The sequence below is a fragment of the Plecotus auritus genome, assembly GCF_963455305.1.
Source record: "Plecotus auritus genome assembly, chromosome: 3".
Lineage (NCBI taxonomy): Eukaryota > Metazoa > Chordata > Mammalia > Chiroptera > Vespertilionidae > Plecotus > Plecotus auritus.
In genome coordinates this window covers 100,672,711-100,691,873 of record NC_137772.1, presented here as the reverse complement: position 1 = coordinate 100,691,873, position 19,163 = coordinate 100,672,711, and the positions used below count along the sequence as shown (strand labels likewise).

General features: G+C 37.4%; 1 protein-coding gene across 9 annotated transcripts in view; it reads right to left on the bottom strand.

The window, feature by feature from the left end:
• LRCH1 (leucine rich repeats and calponin homology domain containing 1) overlaps positions 1-19,163 on the bottom strand; it is a 252,676-nt gene that overhangs the window by 39,304 nt on the left and 194,209 nt on the right. For 3 of the 9 annotated variants that reach the window (XM_080662526.1, XM_080662524.1, XM_080662532.1), the window contains exons 10-16: positions 15,632-15,699; positions 14,829-14,909; positions 10,353-10,442; positions 10,217-10,253; positions 6,269-6,322; positions 4,818-4,890; positions 1,585-1,689 (exon numbers count right to left, since the gene is read on the bottom strand). In XM_080662526.1, the coding sequence (XP_080518652.1) occupies positions 1,585-1,689; positions 4,818-4,890; positions 6,269-6,322; positions 10,217-10,253; positions 10,353-10,442; positions 14,829-14,909; positions 15,632-15,699 (508 nt within the window). The remainder of the gene's footprint in view (positions 1-1,584; positions 1,690-4,817; positions 4,891-6,268; positions 6,323-10,216; positions 10,254-10,352; positions 10,443-14,828; positions 14,910-15,631; positions 15,700-19,163) is intronic. The other 6 variants (XM_080662530.1, XM_080662527.1, XM_080662525.1 and 3 more) reach the window with 3 other exon arrangements.

Sequence of the window (19,163 nt, the reverse complement as noted above, 5' to 3'; positions counted from 1 at the left end):
AAGGCGACTGGCAGAGCCTCGTCTCGGTTACGCCCTCCCCAAGAAGGTGGGGGGCGTTATCAGTACTGACTTTTTACCTTTGTCCAGGTGCCAGGGAGTGGGCTTTGATATGTAAATCCAGGCAAGCACCAGGAATACTAGGGCCTACTCAAGAATGCAAATAAGCTCCTTTGATCCTAAGTTTTGGTGAAACTCCCTGGTATTTGGGGGTATAAAATAAATGTGCTGCATGGGCTTCAGGTCGCTGCCTCTCCCTCAGAGAGGATGGCGTCCCACCTGGCTCCCAGCTTTGTTTCTATCTTTCTATCTGGTCTCTTTCTTTCTTTTATTTCTTAATCCCCAGCTCCTCCACTCAGAATCGGACCCGTTCCTGTTCCGTGCTGATGCGGAAAAGAGAGAACACCTCTACACCTCTGTCTGTAAAATCAATTTTTAAAAATTAAAAAATAAATAATAAAAAATTATTATTGGGAAATATATCTCCCTGTTGTGTCTGCATTGTGCTGCTATCTCACATCTCACTTCTCTTCCCTGTAAATCATATCTCCATTTCATTTGACATTACTTTTATCACTCTGTATCTTGAAGTAAAATGTTTAAAATATGAACTAACAGAGACTCAACTATGTGGTATGTAACTCTAAATAAATTATATTTATTTTATTTTCATTTCTTAAGCTATTTAAAATATTTAATGACATAAAAATATATCAAGTAGATGTCCTCAATTTTCATTTGAAGTTTGATTCTCAGTTCAAGTTACCATTCTTAAATACTACATAGATGAACTTACACTAAAAGAAGTAGAAGGTATTAAAAATCAAAATGTGCAAGTAATTTGCAAAAAAGCAAAAACAAAAAATGAGAAGGCAAGTGAATTCTCTTCATTTTTAGAAATTTCTCAATGGTAACATTATTTTCAGCATGCCACCCTAGGATCAGCCATAGCACATCGTAACTACTTTAAAAATCTCATACAGGCCTGACTGGCTCAGTGGTTGAGCATCGACCTATGAGCCAGGAGGTAACAATTAGATTCCCAGTCAGGGCACATGCCTGGATTGTGGGCTCACTCCTCAGTAAGAGGCGTGCAGGAGGCAGCCAATCGATGATTCTCTCTCATATTGATGTTTCTATCTCTCTCCCCCTCTCCCTTCCTCTCTGAAAGCAATAAAAATATATTTTTTTAAATCTCATACAGAGAGCATAGACAATGAAAGACCAAAGTCTAAAAGTATTTCTTGCAGATGCAGGAGCAAGCATAGATAATCCAAATGTGCAAACCCCAGATTTTTGTAAATAAGCAAACAAGCCAAAAAACTCGAACAGAAAAATAGAGAAGAAATTACTGTAAAGCTCTGTCCAAATTCAGAATATTCAAAATAATTAAAAGACATTTGACGAACTGCTGGAGAACAATCCACATGCACTTTTCTGGACTTCCCTTTCCAGGTTTACTCAATATCTCTTTTATCGGGCATGCAAGTGAATATAGCTCTATCTTTAGCTGCATAGAAATTAGTGCTCAATATATTAATTGGCTTATTAATAAGCACATTGAAGAAAAGGTACAAAGCCACCTACCATTGTCACTGTCTCCTTCAGATGGAACACTGTAGCTAGAGTTGTCCCATGTTTGTGCCTGTGTAAGTTTGTTGAAGGAGATAGGAGGAAGAGTGAGGGCTGGGTCTGCAGGAGAGCGAGAGAGCCAGTCCACGTATAGTTGCACAAGGACCAGGAAAAACCAAAGGGGCAGCAGCATTCCACAAATGGCACAAGGATTATATGGAAATGAAGTGAATTTCATATTATGGGATTTAATTTCAAATGTACAATATAGGAAAAGAATGAAAGATGGTGCATGGAATAAAAAGAATGATAAAAACTGAGTGTTAGTACTTATCAATCATATATTTTGCATGCAGTTAATATCATGAATCTTAATAGTTCCACAAGCCCACAGACTTTGAGTACTAATGAATCATGTCAGCAGAAAAAAAGAGTACCCACAGATTATAGATAAAAAGCAAAAGATCTACCAGATAACCTTTTCAGAGACCTTCTAAATAATAATTTTAGCAAATATGATTCACACAAAAAATTTGGTTACATAGTACAACGTTAATATGGGTAGCTATATCTATTACTTAACAATAAAACTATTATAGAATCAGTGTTTACTATTGTGAAATTTTTTCACAAGGCAATATAAAATATCTCTTTAAAGATATCTAAGTCTACTGGCATGCTTTATTGATAGGTGAATCTAGCCAACTTTGTTCAACACTTGACATACACACATCTAAATACTGACTTCAATATTTGTTCATATAAAAACAATTATGGGTACTAGTAGAGTCTCTTTAACAACAAATCTCATTAACCAATAAATATCACTCAACCTCAAGCATTCTGAGTTGGTTATTTATGAAATTATAACGTCTTTCTTTGCACTAAATATGCATATAGTAATTAAATGTTTAGGAAATACTTAAATGAACTATAACTAGAAAATGTTATGCAGTTATAAGGCAGGGCCAGTAAAATAAATGGACACGGTTCTAGGACTATTTGATTATATACAGTTGTCTTTCTTTGGAGGAAAACACAGGAGAGAAAAAAATGTTCTTTGAAGTAAACTACCAATCTACTTTAAAAATGTAAGTTCTTACTCCAACTTGCTGATTTGAGCAGTCTATGTTTATTTATAACAAAGAAATCACATAAATCCATATACTGAACTTTAAAATAAAAATAATTTGGCTTTTAAAAGTTCCAAAGATACTCAATAAAAAAATATTTATCTTTTAAAATTATATCATGTTCAATTAAGATTACTGTATATATTATTTTCTAGAAAATATGAAAGTACATACTTCAATATTTTAATATTATTAAATAAAATGAAAAAAATCCCAATACATAATTCTAGTTTTATAAAGTTCCAAAATCCACTTGATGTTCTGAAGATAAATCAGCTTTATTTACAGCAACCAAACTCCACCGAGCTTTCAACAACTAGAACAATTTCCACATTAGTTAGTCAGCATTATAGAAGGGTTGAAATTGGAGAGGAAATTGTCTTTGTTTTCTGCTATTCAAAATAAATACCCCTTTATTTTTCACCACTACAAAGAATTTGAAATGGTTTAACAGTACAACTACAATGTTGATAAGCTGAGTTTTGATTCCATACAAGGAAATAAAAAAGTCACTGATACAATTTTACAACTAAATCACAATATTCAAAAGAATATTATTTTTTAAGATCTATTCAACTTTTATTTAATCAATTAGAAAATATTTATTATTGTATAAAACTGCTTTATAAAAATTACGGGAAAGTCTGTAGCCTAATATGAGGTCCTCAGTGTGTGGCAATCACTAAAGGCACGGATGATATATGCCCCGAGTGACCGCCATTCCTCTTAGCACACACTGAGACCATGAAAATGGACGCTGGCCCAGATCTCAGTTCCAAAAACGAAGAAGCTATTCATTTGAACTTATTTTGTAACAAAGAAAACATCTTTCTATCAAATGCCTACTAACAACCTTTGCCACGCCCAAGCATTATCTCAAATAGCTTTGTCTTACAGCCCATTCAAAATGCCAGGGAAACCATTATACCTGGCCACAGGGTGACCACCAATCAACTTGCTTCCAAAACAAAATCCTTTATAAAAGAATTATCTTTGTTTTCTTTATGGGTACCCTTTTTCAAAATATACACATGTGTAACTTCAATTGTTGCCAAAATGCTTTACTGAAAAATCCAATGGTATCTGAGTTTTTTACTAGCTCTTGCTTAAAAGTGCCTGAGTTATTTTCTAGTACTTAGTTAAAAGCATTAGTAGTGAGTATATGCAAAAGACCTAAGAATAAAAAATATGAAAACAAAGAAGGTAGAAAAGTGCTAGAATTTTAAATATGTGGAGAAATCAGAAGAACCAAATTTTTCTATACATAATTCTTCTTTTTAAAATCAAGAGTCAGTCTGCACGTTGCTATAATTTACATTTGTGAATACACTAGTAAGAAATTAAAAGAAAGTAGGTAATATAAGCAAAAAGGCTCTTAAAAAAGACTCCTGGCCAGTTATGTGAGCCTTGAAATGATCTATCACCCTGTTATACAAGTAAATACACAGACCCTACAACCAAGACTCAGAATACCAATAAGGGATGTCTCAGAAAGGAAGTCACCCTCCCAGAAACCTTTCTTTAACTTATCAGGAACCATTTGGGGCACAGGGCTAGCTATTTTATCTTCCCTGGGTTAAAAAAAACTCAATAGAGCCCAGCTGGTGTGGCTTGGTGGTTGAGCGTCGACCTACTAGTATGAACCAGGAGGTCATGGTTTGATTCCTGGTCAGGTCAGGGCACATGCCCAGGTTGTGGGCTTGTTCCCCAGTGTGGGGCGTGCAGGGGGTGGAAGGGGGGTGGCAGCAGGGGGGCAGCCAATCAGTGATTCTGTCATCATTGATGTTTCTATCTCTCCCTTCCTTCCTCCCTAAAATCAATACAAATATATATATTTTAAAACTCAATAGAATATTTCTTTCCCACTTATATATCCCATCATCTTTTCCCTCTTCATTCTGATTCAGAAGGAGGTAAGATCTCTATTACTGATAACACAAACTTAATAACTGAATCACTAAAACAAGGTTCCAAATCTGGCCTTCCCAAGCTGTAGCCAGGTTCTGACACCAGGATTGAAACTCACCAGAGTTGACAAGGCTGTGTACATTTAGAAGGCTAAAGAGAAACCACTGAGTTGTTTACAAGTTTAAGAATGTTGAGGCTTTAGTTTACCTGATCGAGGTTTCAGGCCAAACGGAGCTGTACTGCTGGTGGTAGGACAGATTTCAGGGGAGTTTTCTCTAATCTGCGTTGTTACAAGGAAAGGAAATTTTGTAAAAAACTGAAGCAGAACTATGCATGCTTCTCTATGCTCAAGGATTTTAATAAAACCACAACCTTTTGCATTTGCTGCTGTGTGAAGTCCTGACTAAATAATATAAAAATCAATGCAAATGCTTTGAGTGGCATAATCAACAGAAGGTTATTTTGGGGGAGAACCATTCAATTTTTATTTGATCATTATAAAAATACTAGAGGCCCAGTGCACAGATTCATGCACTGGTGGAGTCCATCAGCCTGGCCTGTGCCCTCACAATCCAGGACCCCTTGGGGGATGTCGGGCTGGTGGTTTTGGCCCATCCCCACAGGCTGGCTGAAATCCTCAGTCCGACATCCCCCCTAGGGATGCAGTAGTGTGCTCAGCAGCAAGCGGCTGGGGAGGAGCCCAAGCCCAGGGAGGAGCCCCGAGCCACCCCTCCGCTTGCTTATCTTGGCCCTGATGCGCCCACCACTGCTGCTGCTCAGTAGCACTGCCATGGAGGCGGGAGAGGCTCGCGCCGGCCGCAGCTGTGCTCACCAGCTGTGAGCCTGGAGTCTGGCGCCCATCAGCTGAGCAGTGCTCCCACTGTGGGAGCACACTGACCACCAGGGGACAGCTGGTCAAATGGTTGACTGGTCAAACGGTCAACTGGTCGCTTAGGGTTTTATATAGAGAGATTTTACAATCATGTGAAACTGGCAATCCTTTTCTGCCCCAGAATGGATGTGTTCACGGGCATGCATGCACACACACAGGCACACACATCTACCTCACAGAGAACACATCTGATAAAGACTCATAATATTGAACACACCTCTAATCTACAGCAGCAGTGGGGAACCTTTTTTCTGCCAAGAGCCATTTGGATATTTATAACAGTATTCGCTAATGTAATTCACTTAATATAAATTTATGTTGCTATGAAAAAAGCTCTGAGACTTACTGAATTTTGAGTCCCGCCTGTGGTTGCCTTGGCAGGGCAAACCCAAATGATTTCCTGGGCCTTCCTTAAATGGCCCTTGGGCCAGATGTTCCCCATCCCTATCTACAGGCAAACCACTCACTGAATCACTGGTGGAAAACAAGACATTCTATATGTGGCCTATTTGAACTATTTTCATTTTATTTTCTATAAAGATGTTCCCATGTTTGGTTTTTCAAAATATATCTTATAAAATTAATCTTTATTTATGGATAGGGCCAGTTAAGGCTCTGAAAGCTAATGAGATAGATTCCCATAGAGAATCTGCAATACAATTAATTCACTAATCATGACAGTCTTAGACTATATATTTCTATAAAAGGTATTCCAATTCAGGCTTCAAAGAATACATCAGCTTTTATTAATCTTCAAGAAACTTACCTTATTTGGAGAATACTCGCTCCCATTACTCTGTGACATTAGATTATTTTGCACCTTAAAGAAGAACAAAAATGCATGGTATGTTTAATTAGACTATAAAATTACGGAGGCAAGAACTATGTCTTTCTTACTTCCATCATATCCTTGGCACATAGGCACTCAATAATTATATACTGAATTAATTAATTTGTGTGTTAAGTAGCTAAGTAGGTTTTACTTACATTTTCTAAAAACATGCAGCTGTATTCACAGAAAAATACATCTAAGGTATCACATAAAGTAAGCAAAGGAATTTGCCAGAACAAAGAGGCCAGCCTAAACCACCTGTGAAGGTCAGCCACCTGGAGGCTTCCACCCCCATTTTAATTACAGGTTTTTAGAAATGGTTCAAGGCAGTAGTTCCCAAATACACAGAATCTCATTGGGAGCTTTTAATACTGCCTGGACCCCAAATTACCTGGGAAACTCTTATGCTGTCAATTCAACATCAGTTTGCTTTCACAACAAAAGCTTACTTTACTCAGATCTACCTTCTTTATATGGTAATCAAAATCCCCATTGATGCACCTTAATAAAAAATTTGGTGATGGCTAATATCAATATCTCCATAGAGACTACACCAAATTAGTATATATTTAAGATATCTTTTCCTAGTCCTTTGTTGGGGAGTGCTATTAAAAAATATTCCCAACTTTGACAAATACAAGAATAAAACATATTTTTAGAATAAATCAACATTAATTTCCCTACTCAATTAAATGGCTTTATTAGAACTGCTCACAGTAACTTCAGGTTTGATTCTCTTCATAAGCAACTCCTTCCCCTAATTTTTCCTGTTGTCCCACCCCCCATTCAATATTATTTATGTATATAAGAATGTAATTTGCAATTCTTTCTGAATGGATGTCAATGCTATCCAAACAAGATATGGACAATTTTCCAAAGTATATTCATGGTGAGATATGATGTGCTGCCAATTACAAACCATTTCATAACCTTAGCCTCACCTATCTAACTGGCACCACCCACTCCTCATTGTCCTGAATCCACCGTGGCTATGCTGCCTTTTTCAGCACAGCCTCCTGGGACCAAATTCAAACCCAACTGCTCCCCAGATCTAGGTTACTTCCTTCTCCTTAAACTCTATCCCTTCCCCCATCTCCCAGACCACCTAGAACACTGAGGATTATAAATCATCTCATAGTCTTCTCTAAATTGTTTCAATATACAAGACTTCTTTCCTCCACAATTTGTTTTCCCTCCACTATTTTTAACATGCCTTAAAGTGAGGGCAACCTCATATCCTTCATATAGAAGTCCTTGACAACAAAAACAAGGCTGAATCCAGCACAAGTACTCAACAAATACTAATTCATTCAAGACAATGCTAAAAATATTGCTTTATTCCTGAATGAGATGGAAGATAGAATATAAAAATAGCCACTCATGAATGAAGATCACTTTTAAGTTCTCCACTGGCTAATCCACTAATTTATTTTCTTTCCCTCCTCTTTGTGATTTCCATTTTCCATCAGAGCCAGCTAATACACCTTCCCTTTTTAAAATCATGGAGATATGTCTGTCACAAACATAGAATTGCCCTAGAAAGGGAAGAAAATTAACAACCATTTTTTATACCAAATGAATCCTCATTCAACCAGAAACAATGTAAATTAACACAAACAATATAAATCTATTAACACAAACAATGTAAATCAGAGATGGAGTGGAGATAACTTTTTTCTAGAGGTTTTGTGTCTTCCTGGTAACTCCTAAAATCAAGTACACAGGTGGGCCTCTATGTTACTTGAGTCAATAGTGGGTTTGCAGCAGGATACTAACATGGTCTCCAAATACCTCTTCACTGACTGCTCATTGGTTACAAAGATAAAATAGAACAGAAATTATACAGTGAAGTCACCTCGATTGGGTGATCAAATTAGCATCACCACTGAGGCCCAGATGGACACAGTGTGCCCCCAAATGTGATATCTTCAGAACACAACATCTCCTGAATATGTAGAAACTTAATCTAATCATGAGGAAATATGAGGCACCTTTGTTCCTCAAAATAAGGGGCATCCTATTAAAAAAAAAATAGGAGGGCTATATTCTTCAAAATGTCAGGGTCATAAAAATCAAAGAAAGATTTTGGAAATGTTCCAGAATAAGGAAAACTATAGATACCTGACAAATATCTGCTCTAGACTGAATACTATACTGGAGGGGGAAAAATCCACTATGAACGACATTAGATCAACCTAAACATTTGGAATATGGATGGTAGATTAACATTTATCTAAAGTTGATAACATAGTTATATAAGACAAAATCCCTATTCTTAGAAAACATGCACTGAAATGTTTAGCAATAAGGGACTATGACGTATACAACTTACCCTCAAATTTTCAAAAAAAGAGCAATGTATGTGAAGACAGAGACACAGAATAAATAAGACAGCAAATGTGGTAAAATGTTAACCATAGGTAAATCTGGGTAAAAAGTTGTAAGTTCTTGTAACCTTTTGTAGAATCTTGTAATTTCTCCCCAAATTTTAATAAGGTTACAGTATTTCCAAATAAGCAACTTAAAAAAAAAAAAAAAAAAAAAAGGTGGGGCCCTAGCCAGGTAGCTCAGTTAGCTGGATTGTTGTTCACCAAAAAGGCTGCAGTTTGGATCTCAGTCGGGGCATACGGGAGACAACCAATCCATGTTTCTCTCTACATGGATGTTTTTCTCCCTCTCTCTCCCCTCCTCTCTCTCTAAAATCAATAAAAACATCCTTGGGTGAGGCTTAAAAAACACACACTGGGCAGCATGTCTTGAAAGGAGCTTGATGAAATGGGCCCAGGGCAGCTTCAAATGAAAGACTTCCTGATGCTGCACTATTGGGTAATTCTATAAGCCTCCACTCAGGGAGGGGGTGGTGCAGTGATTCTGTCTAAGGACCATACCAGGAACAATATACAGTAGTGGAGTAACAGTACCAGCTACCATTTAGGTGTCCTGGGCTGTGAAACAATCCCAATTTACAGAAAATGAAGGTGAAGTTTAGAGAAGTTACACACAGTCGCCCCTAGTCAGCAAGTCTTTGATATGTAACTGAAACAACATAATCCTAAATCACCTTGCTTAACAATGAAACCATAGGCTCTGGCTCTGGGAACATAGCTGTTTCAACTGCAGTTCTCTTCCCCCTTATTTAACACAGATCCTTAGCTAGTTAAGAGTGTGAAAGTGCTTTACTACAGTACCTGTTCAGACACCTCAGGGGACATAAATCAGTTTGTACCACAATTAGCCATCCTAAACCCATTCATCGAAAAGGGATGAAATAGGTTGTAACTTGTTGCATTCTGGACTCACCTCTCTAAATTGTTTCTACCTCTCTAGGACTGTTTCTTTGAGACCTTCTAGGCTCATCTCTAGCTTTCTGTCAAAACTGCTTTATTCAGCAACCCAATTTCACCCAATGTAACTTTACTCTTACTCTGTCTGCAAACATCCCTACCACTTTCGCTTTGCTATGTCCTTTTAATCCTCCAAGGTAGTTCCCAAATAATTTTCTTGTTTTTCAAGTCCTTTCTAGTTAGTTTGCGTCTGGCCAGTTCATAGGTTTCACTTGTGGCTCTAAAATCTACATTGAATAGTCCTACCTCCAGTTTCTGACCCAGAGCAACTATGGATCTTAGTTGCTGTCACCTGACTGAGCAAGACTGACACACACAAAAATTTAGAGAATTTCATGGAAATTTTATCTCTAATGGAAGGTGAAGTATAATAGATAAACGGGAAAACTAAAGAGGGTAAAAAAAATTGAAAACCAGATCTTGAACTAGTCTGCCTAAGGAATGTTCTACCCCAGGATCTATCTTCATAGAAGGTGGCAGCCTCCATTCTGTGGCAGAACATTGCACGCAGCTCTGCTGAACCCAAGAGCAGCCTTACCTCACACACCGGAGATGGCTCCAGCTGCATTTGACCACTGTAGGTATGAGGAGGGAAAAAGATATAAAGTGGAGTTTAAAGCACACATACTTCAATGTAAAAAGATAAAACATTGAGTTTAAAAAGTTCAACATACTTCAGTGCAGAATCTTGTAATTCTAAGGCTTCTGCTGATTCCTTTGGATAAAAGTTTACCACATTTTTCTCTGTAATATCGATGCTTAATCTAAAGAGTAGGGGGGGAAGATGTTAGCAATTTATTGAAATTTTAATAAATCATACTGCTTTTGGTCATATTTAGTTTAAAATTTTAATACATTAAAAATTATATTAGGACTAAGTAATGAAAGGTTTATGGTAAAAATTTCAAACTACATGGTATGTTCCAATCATGTGCCAAATTTAATATAATTTTCTGACTGCTCTTTGTCAAAATTCAACTTATTTGCAATATAACAGTAATTTCTGATAGTCATAATATTCACAGGTAGTACACAATAAATTTTATTCTAGAATTTGATTAAGTTACAGAAGCAAGTAAAGTTACTAAGGATACTATATTATGGTATATGTACTAAGGGCCCTTAGTTTTAAAAGGAAGATCACTCTGATCTACACTAGTACCCTCATTAAAAATAAAAGAATTCATAAGCAATTTGATATGCATTTTTATTTTTGAAAAGGTCTTAGTTTCTGAATTTCTGCAATTTTAAAACCAGAAATTTCTGTAAGTTACATAAAAGTTACAAAGCTATCTTAAAAGGTAGGAATGAGTTCATAGTATAGATGCCTATTAAAAATGCTATAAAATCAACAATCAGAAGTCCTTAAGAGAAGAAACCAAGATAAGGCAAAATAGGATAATAACTTACAAAAGTCTCAATCTATGAAATATGAGCTAAAGAAAAAATCGAATGTTTATGTAAAGTTTTTGTTACTAATATTCAGTCCCAAGCAGCTAGAAATAAATGAGCTCTTGAAGTGTCCTCTTGTTATCAGAAACAAACACTGGACTAGATCACAGAAGCATTATTATAAAGTTAGAATTATCTTTATAATTATTTCAGGATGAACAACAAAGATCTAAAGCAGCCAAATTAGTGAATTATTTGAGGGAGGAAATGAAATCCATGTAACACTTTACAACATAATATCATTTTAAAATATCACCCATAAAGATGCAAATCAACTATCACTTGGAAGGTTGCTCCTACAATTAGGCAAACACTCACCATTCCCACTTGCGCAACATCCTTGGCAACTCATTGCCTCAGACATTTCCAATCTGGATAGGAAGACTCTCACAATTCTCAGTTCATCCCACTTCTCATGAAGGATGGCAAAATTGAGGTCCAGACAGGAAGCCACTCCCTCTCTCTAGGTCACTTGGATCTTACCTCTGGGTTCCAGTCTCATATTCCCATGCCACTGCTATTTCCACCTAAATAGACTGCTCTTTTTTGCTTTGGGCTCATATATTAATCAATCTAGAACTTGTAATAAATTTTCATTGGGAGAATGATAAAAGATGTAAAATGTAGAAGTATTAAAACAGTATAAAGTGTGAACCCAGTTGTGGCCTTCTCTGTCACGTCCTGTCTTCAAGGCTCTGTCCTGTGCTCACATTCCCTTTCCATCCATTTGCTTGCCCTTGAGAACCTCATCCTCTTAAATGGTTTCTGTTACTTCAGCACCTTGTGAAAACGACTTTCCAATCTAACTCTCAAAGTCCCAGATCTAAACATTTAGCAGCTGAATGTACATTGCCACATAACTACCTTGGGTATTATTCAGCACATCTTAAGCTGACCCCAACATCCTCTTCAAACCTGCTGTCCCTCCTGATTCCCCATCTCAGACAGAGATGCCAGGGACTCAGGTCTAAAACACCTTGGACCATTCCCTCCCAGCCTTCTCACCACCCACTTCATGTAATCATCAAAGAACTACAATACTTACCACTGACTAACTATAATATATACAGTATTAAAAATACTTAGAAACACAGAAAAATCTCCATCATAATATACTTCCTTCCAGTTTTAATTTTTTCTTAGCTTCTTACACATTTGAAACCTAATCCTATTTATATTATTGGGATCAAACTTAAGCATTTTATATACTTTTTTTTAACATTAGCATTACATAATGAGCATTCTAATACTGGAAACTTTAATAAATATTTTATTGGTTACATTATATCCCACCTTATTAATAACTAAAATATATTTCCTTTTTTCCAAATATGTGCTATTAAAATACCTCCCCCCTCACAATCTTTGTTCATATCCTTTAGCCCCTTAGGATAAACTTTTAGAATTCTTTTAAATAAATGGTTTCTATATTTTTTAAACCACAACTACATATTACCAGGATGCCTTCTGGAATGGTTTTGTCAATTTATCTTCCCACTAGTAGTTTATATACTACTTCAAGTCCTCACAACCCTAAAAAGTAAGTACTTGTAACACACACACACACACACACACACACACACACACACACACACACACAGGTTCTTTTGTCCATTTCCTACCTTCTAATTACCTTGGTTTAGGATATGAAACTCAGCTCTCTAAAGAGCATGTCTTGATCAGGCACTTAGTAAAAAGCTAGGCCTGAAACAATGATTAGAAAGAATTAACAACATGAATAATCATATTTTTTATCCATCATTATCTTCCCTGCATATCCTATATAATAAAAGCCTAATATGTTGACCGAACGGTGGAAGGACCGGTGGAACAACTGGTTGCTATAACGTGCACTGACCACCAGGGGGAAGACGCTCAGTGCAAGAGCTGCCCCCAGCCTGCAGGCCCCAGGCTAGCCAAGGCAGGTGCCACCTGAGGCCCACCACCCCCACCATCACCCCGCCAGTCACCCCACAGATCAGCCCTGCTCACCGGCCAGGCCTAGGGACCCTACCCTTGCACAAATTTTGTGCACCGGGTCTCTAGTAATAAAATAAAGTCTCAGCTCCGTAACAGCATTCAAAGTCATCCCCTGCCCCATTCCAAATGTCCCCCTGGTGATTCTCAGTGCTGGCTGCACATCAGAGGCACCAGCATTACTTTTATAAAGTAGAAATGGCTAGAACCCAAACTCACAAGTAATGTCAAGGGTGTCTGTTTTGAAAGTTCCACAAGTGATACTGAAGCATGGCCAGGGTGGAGATCATCTTATCTACCTGAGATTTTTGAAACTTGCTCCTTTCTTTTTGACCTCCATAACTTTGCCCAAGCTTTTAATTCAATCCAGAATTTGCCTTCTCCTTGAAATTGGTAGTTACTAAAGGTTAATATCCAAACCTTTAGGAAGGCTGGTCTAGCCAGCTCCCTTTTTTCATCTGGGGTCAGGTGACATTCTATCAATTTTTAAGCAAGTTAATCAATTACACTTACAATAACTATGCAAGGCAATCTCCATCTACTATAGTTTAAGTTCATCTTTATATCCCCCAAGGTGCACACTGTAGATCTTCCTATGCTCTAAGCACTCAACTAATGTCTGTAGAATCAAAGTGCTTTTCAATCAACAGCTAAAGATTTTCAGTCATACTCAATCTGACCCATCACTGTTTTTTCAGGGCCTGACAACACTGGTGGTATACACTCACTAACCACCTTTTCCTAAATTCCCAGAACCGAGCTGAAATCAGTGTGGTATGATTTCCACATTCACCACATTACAAGACCACGTAATTTTCATATTTAAATTCCCAGGACCCCTGAAGAGTTTGAGGAATAGGCTTTGGATCTATTTTTCTAACGATAAGGTAATTATTACCTGATACCAGGTATACTGTCTTACTGAAAAATACTTTGTCAATAGGAATTTCATTATCCTTAACTAAGCAACCCAAAAATGAATCTAATGCATATAGTAGTTATTGACAATGGCTAATCTAATTTAAAAATCACCTTGTAACCCAAATCTTTAGAAATATATTATTTAATTAACATATATTTGCCATGATCAAATAAATATGGAGGTACTACTTGGCATAATGATTCTTCCCTTTTTGGAAAATCTCCCTTGTAGTTCTATAAACAGGAATTACCATATTTCTGTTTTCTTTTTTTTAAATTCTCACCTGAGCATATTTTTCTATTAATTTTTAGAGAGTGAAGAGAGAGGGAAAGACAGAGAAATATCGATATGAGAGAAACACATCGATTGGTTGCCTCCTGCAGGAGCCCTGACCAGGGCCAGGGCTGGGAGGAGCCTGCAACTGAAGTATGTGCCCTAGACCTGAATTGAACCCCGGACCCTTTGGTCCGCAGGCTGATGCTCTACCCACTGAGCAAAACCAGCTAGGGCCATATTTCTGTTTTCTAAGAATTATACCAAAAATTCCCATATGAATTTCAGGAAGAGTGAATAAATTTCACTGAAGAGTGGAGAAAGGGGGAACTGGTTTCAATCCCTACAGAAATTTGACTCTTATTTATGGTCTTGGGAAAACAGGCACTTAGCATGACTTCTTTATTAGTGTTTAGACAGAGCCCATACTGTGTATATAACTATCTTTATAAAGTGAGATAATGTGTTCTATAAATTAGTATGTATTATTTGCACATGAAGCTGGGCCAAAGAAAGACATGCATACCTCTTGGGATCTTGCAGCAAATCTACTGCTTCTCTCAGCTGTTCAATCATTGCTATAGTCATTTCCTGGTCTTTAGATGATCTTATTCAGCAGCATGAAACCGAGCATGAGAATGAAAACCATCACAGAATATGAATATCATCTAAGTTCTTAAGAGCAAAATTACAAAAATCCATCTAACATATAAAAAACTGATTTTGACCTGACTCTCTGTGACCTTGGGCAAAATAATCAATCTCTCTGTGCCTCAGTTTTGTCATCTGTAAAATGGGGAACAACAAATAGAACTTAATAGGATTGTTGTAAAGGTGAAATGGGGTACCTATAAAGGTGAAGTGAGGTATTTAGGATAGTGCCTGGCATGTGGTATTTAATAAATGCTAGCTATTACAATTATTAAACTTAGGATCAGGGCATTAGATTTTCTCAGATCTTGAAACTGAAGAGCCTGGGTAAAGAAAGGGGACCAGGGCTACTTTAGGCCCAGTTGTCAGCTCCTTCATACAAAAGGAAGGAAGCTAGGTTCTTCACTTTAGAAGTCCTGTGTAATTCCCTGAATCACACATTTCTACCTCCAGTCTCAAATATGATAAAATTTGGGGCCAAGGAAAAGGTATGACTTTGTACTGTATTGCCCTAACACTGTGACAATAAGCATCAGACAGAGGAAAACTGGCTACTTCTTATCAATATCAGCTACCCAAAGAAAAGCAGACCAGAATTCTTATCATGACAAGGCTTCCATTCTGCTTAAACCATGAACTTTACAGGATAGTGGTTCATAACTAGGCCTTGGTACTCACATTCCCTCGGATTGCCAGTGTATATCCTCTTCTATCCGTAACGGTTCTTCACAGTCTTCTGTCCTATCCTGGGAAAGAACACATGGGTTTTCTGATAGCCACTGGCCATCAACAGTCAACAGTCAAACCCTGTCCCAGCCCATGTTCATGGAAGTACTATTCACAATAGGCAAAAGGTGAAAACAACCCAAGTATTCCTCAATGAATGAATGAATAAACAAAATGTGGTCAATACATACAATAGAATATCGTTCAACCTTAAAAAGGAAAGAAATCCGAGACCTGCTACAAAGCAGAGGAATCTTCAGGACATTGTGCTAAGTGAAATAAGTCAGTCACAAAAAACATACTATATGATTCCACTTTTATGAGGTACCTAGCATAGTCAAATTTATAAAGATAGAAAGTAGAATGGCAATTGCCAGTGGCTTGGGGAGATAGTATTTAATGGGTAAAGTGTTCCAGTTTTACAAGATGAAAGTTCTGGAGATGGATGGTGGTGATGGCTACACAATAACATGAATGTGCTTAACATCACTGAATTTTACACTTAAAAATATCTAGGATGATAAGTTTATGTTATATTTATATTACTATAATTAAATATAAAATTTTAAAAAAAGAAAACCTAGCCTAGGACCACAATACTTGTTTACTGTCAAAAATTTAAAACATAATTCCTTACTGCTGTCTTAGCACCTCCTGATGTCCAAAGATTCTTCTGTTGGGCTTGTCAGTCACATGAGAATGCATTCTGGCATTTGTAAGAGGAGAAAAGGGTGTGTGTGTGTGTGTATGTGTGTGTTTGGGAAAAAAGAATGTATGAAATAGTTAACAACAGAAAATGTCTCAAATGACATCTAATAAGCTTCACATATGCAATATCCAGATTTCACTGAAATTCCTGCTACCATGTCCCTGATTATTTTCTCAAAGAAACATTGGTGGGAGTATTGGAAAGGTGTGTCCCACTGTTGGAACTTCCAGATGCTTCTTTCTACTTTCTGCTCTGACACAGAGAAATGCTACTTTTGCTCAGCCAACAGCTAGAACAGAAGCCACCCTAAATGAATGTATGTTTCTCTGACAAGGAAGGTACAATAACCAAAAGGACTGTTTTCTGCTTCAAGGTTCTGACACGTTAACTCAGGCCCAGCCAATTCTCCAGATGTGTCACTGAGAACGAGTCTTCTTCCAAAGAGGTGGCTTGCTACCTGATGCCAGTCTCTGGCTTGAAAAATACTCAGACATTTTCTATATTGACTATACTTTTAGTGCATAAAAAAGTCAACATATAAATTATTGTGCCACACTATCCAAATGATAGTGAAATTCATGGGAGAAAATACACTACCATACATGACTGAGAAAACATGTTCGTATCTTTTCTTGTTGGGCTTCAACTACAGGAGCCATGGGCATTTCCTTCTAATTTTAAGTTTCATAATAAAAAGTAGCCAATAGTATGAAATATTGGTTTTTCTTGTAGTATGCAAAATAGGGCTTACTGGGTTTCTTTTGCTACGTTAGACAGTTACATAGATGATCCTCATTATTTGAAAATTCCATATTTATAAATTTGCCTACTCAATAAAATTTACTTGTAACCCTGAAATCAATACTCATGGTGCTCTAGAGTCATTCGCAGGCATGCAGAGAACTGTGAAAAATCCTGAGTTCCCGACATGCACAGTTCCAGCTGACTATGAGCAAGGAAACCCTCACCCTTCTTGTTTCCGCTGTCATAGTGTAAACAAGTGTCCTTTAGAGTCTAGTTAGTGTAACATTTTCACATTTTTGTGCTTTTTTGGGTTGATTTTGCTGTATACAATGCCCCCAAGCAAGGTGCTGAAGTGTGGCCTAATGTTCCTAATCACAAGAAGGCTGTGGTGCCCCTTAACAGAGAGAACATGTTAGACAAGCTTCACTTAGCCATGAGTTGGTGGTGTGGACTTCAAGTTCAATGTTAATTAATCAACAAAACATATTAAAGAGTTTTTAAATAGAAACAAACATAAATACAATAAAATCCATTAAACACAGTAAGTGAGGTTATGTATTGACCATTTGACAGGGAGCCTAACCCTGTACTTACACTTTGGAGCAATGGCTCAGTATTAGATAATTCAGTGTTTGAGGTGACTTTATACAACAGAACTACCGAGAATAATGAGGATCAACTGTAGTTACAAAAACAAAATATGCTAATTCAGTGAAGGAGAGAAACAGGGTTATATAAAACACAACTCTGGCTCCTCAAGGACTGAGTGGTCGGCACATTGTTGGCTGTCACGTACACTCTCACAGGTTTTTAAAGGGATGGAACTCAAGGCTGAAAGAGGGCTGGTTTCCAATGTATGACTTTTCATTGTAGATTTAGTTTTATTTTATTAGTAGTAGTTCTTTGCTCAAGTTTCCAAGAGAGGCCTCTTGCAGGAGTGGACATCCAGGAAACATTTGCAGAATAGGTTTCTACATCCCTATTTACTCCTCTAGGCTCTACCCCCAGTGTCCATTCTGCAGAGCAGCCATTTCCACAAAGCCATTTGCTTCCTAAAATCTCTGAATCTAGGGAAATTTGCTTTTCTGAAACAAAATGCTTTATTTTACTAACTGCTTTGATTGTTTTCCTTCAGAGTTTCCATTTTTACTTTAGATTCTCAACCTAAGATAAACTCTTCATAAAATAAAGATGAAAGTCCAATTTTCCATATTTTATGACAGGCTTATTCCAGAGCTGATAGATAGGGGTTAAATCTGGGAGAATCTTATGAAAACTACTGGCCTCAGAGCAATATCATTAGATTTGCACTGTAGGAGAATGGCTGGCGGCAGAACATAAAGTGTGCAAGTGTGTGCGCACACGCATGTGCATGCAGGGGGCAGGATGTTGAGTGAGAAGTTGGGGTAGGTGGGACTCTTGCAGTCATCAGAATTAGAAATGATATAACTTAACTAAAGCAATGTTAATAGAGGTAGAGGGCACAAACGAGGCCAGTGGCTATGAGATATTTTGAAACAAGAATTGATGGATTAGATATAAAGAGTTAAGTATTTCTGTGTTTCATCCTTCTACAGGCATACCTCATTTTTTTTTTAATATATTTTATTGATTTTTTACAGAGAGGAAGGGAGAGGAATAGAGAGCTAGAAACATCGATGAGAGAGAAACATCGATCAGCTGCCTCCTGCACATCCCCCAATGGGGATGTGCCCGCAACCAAGGTACATGCCCTTGACCGGAATCGAACCCGGGACCCTTCAGTCCACAGGCCGACGCTCTATCCACTGAGCCAAACCGGTTTCGGCAGGCATACCTCATTTCATTGCACGTCACTGTATTGAGTTTCACAGATATTGGGGTTTTTTTACAAATCGAAGGTAAGACCCTACACTAAGAAAAATATTATGACTTACTGAAGGCTCAGATGATGGTTACAATTTTTTAGCACTAACATATTTTAAAATTAAGGTATATACATTTTTTCAGAACAATGCTATTGCAAACTTAATAGATTACAGTATAGTGTAA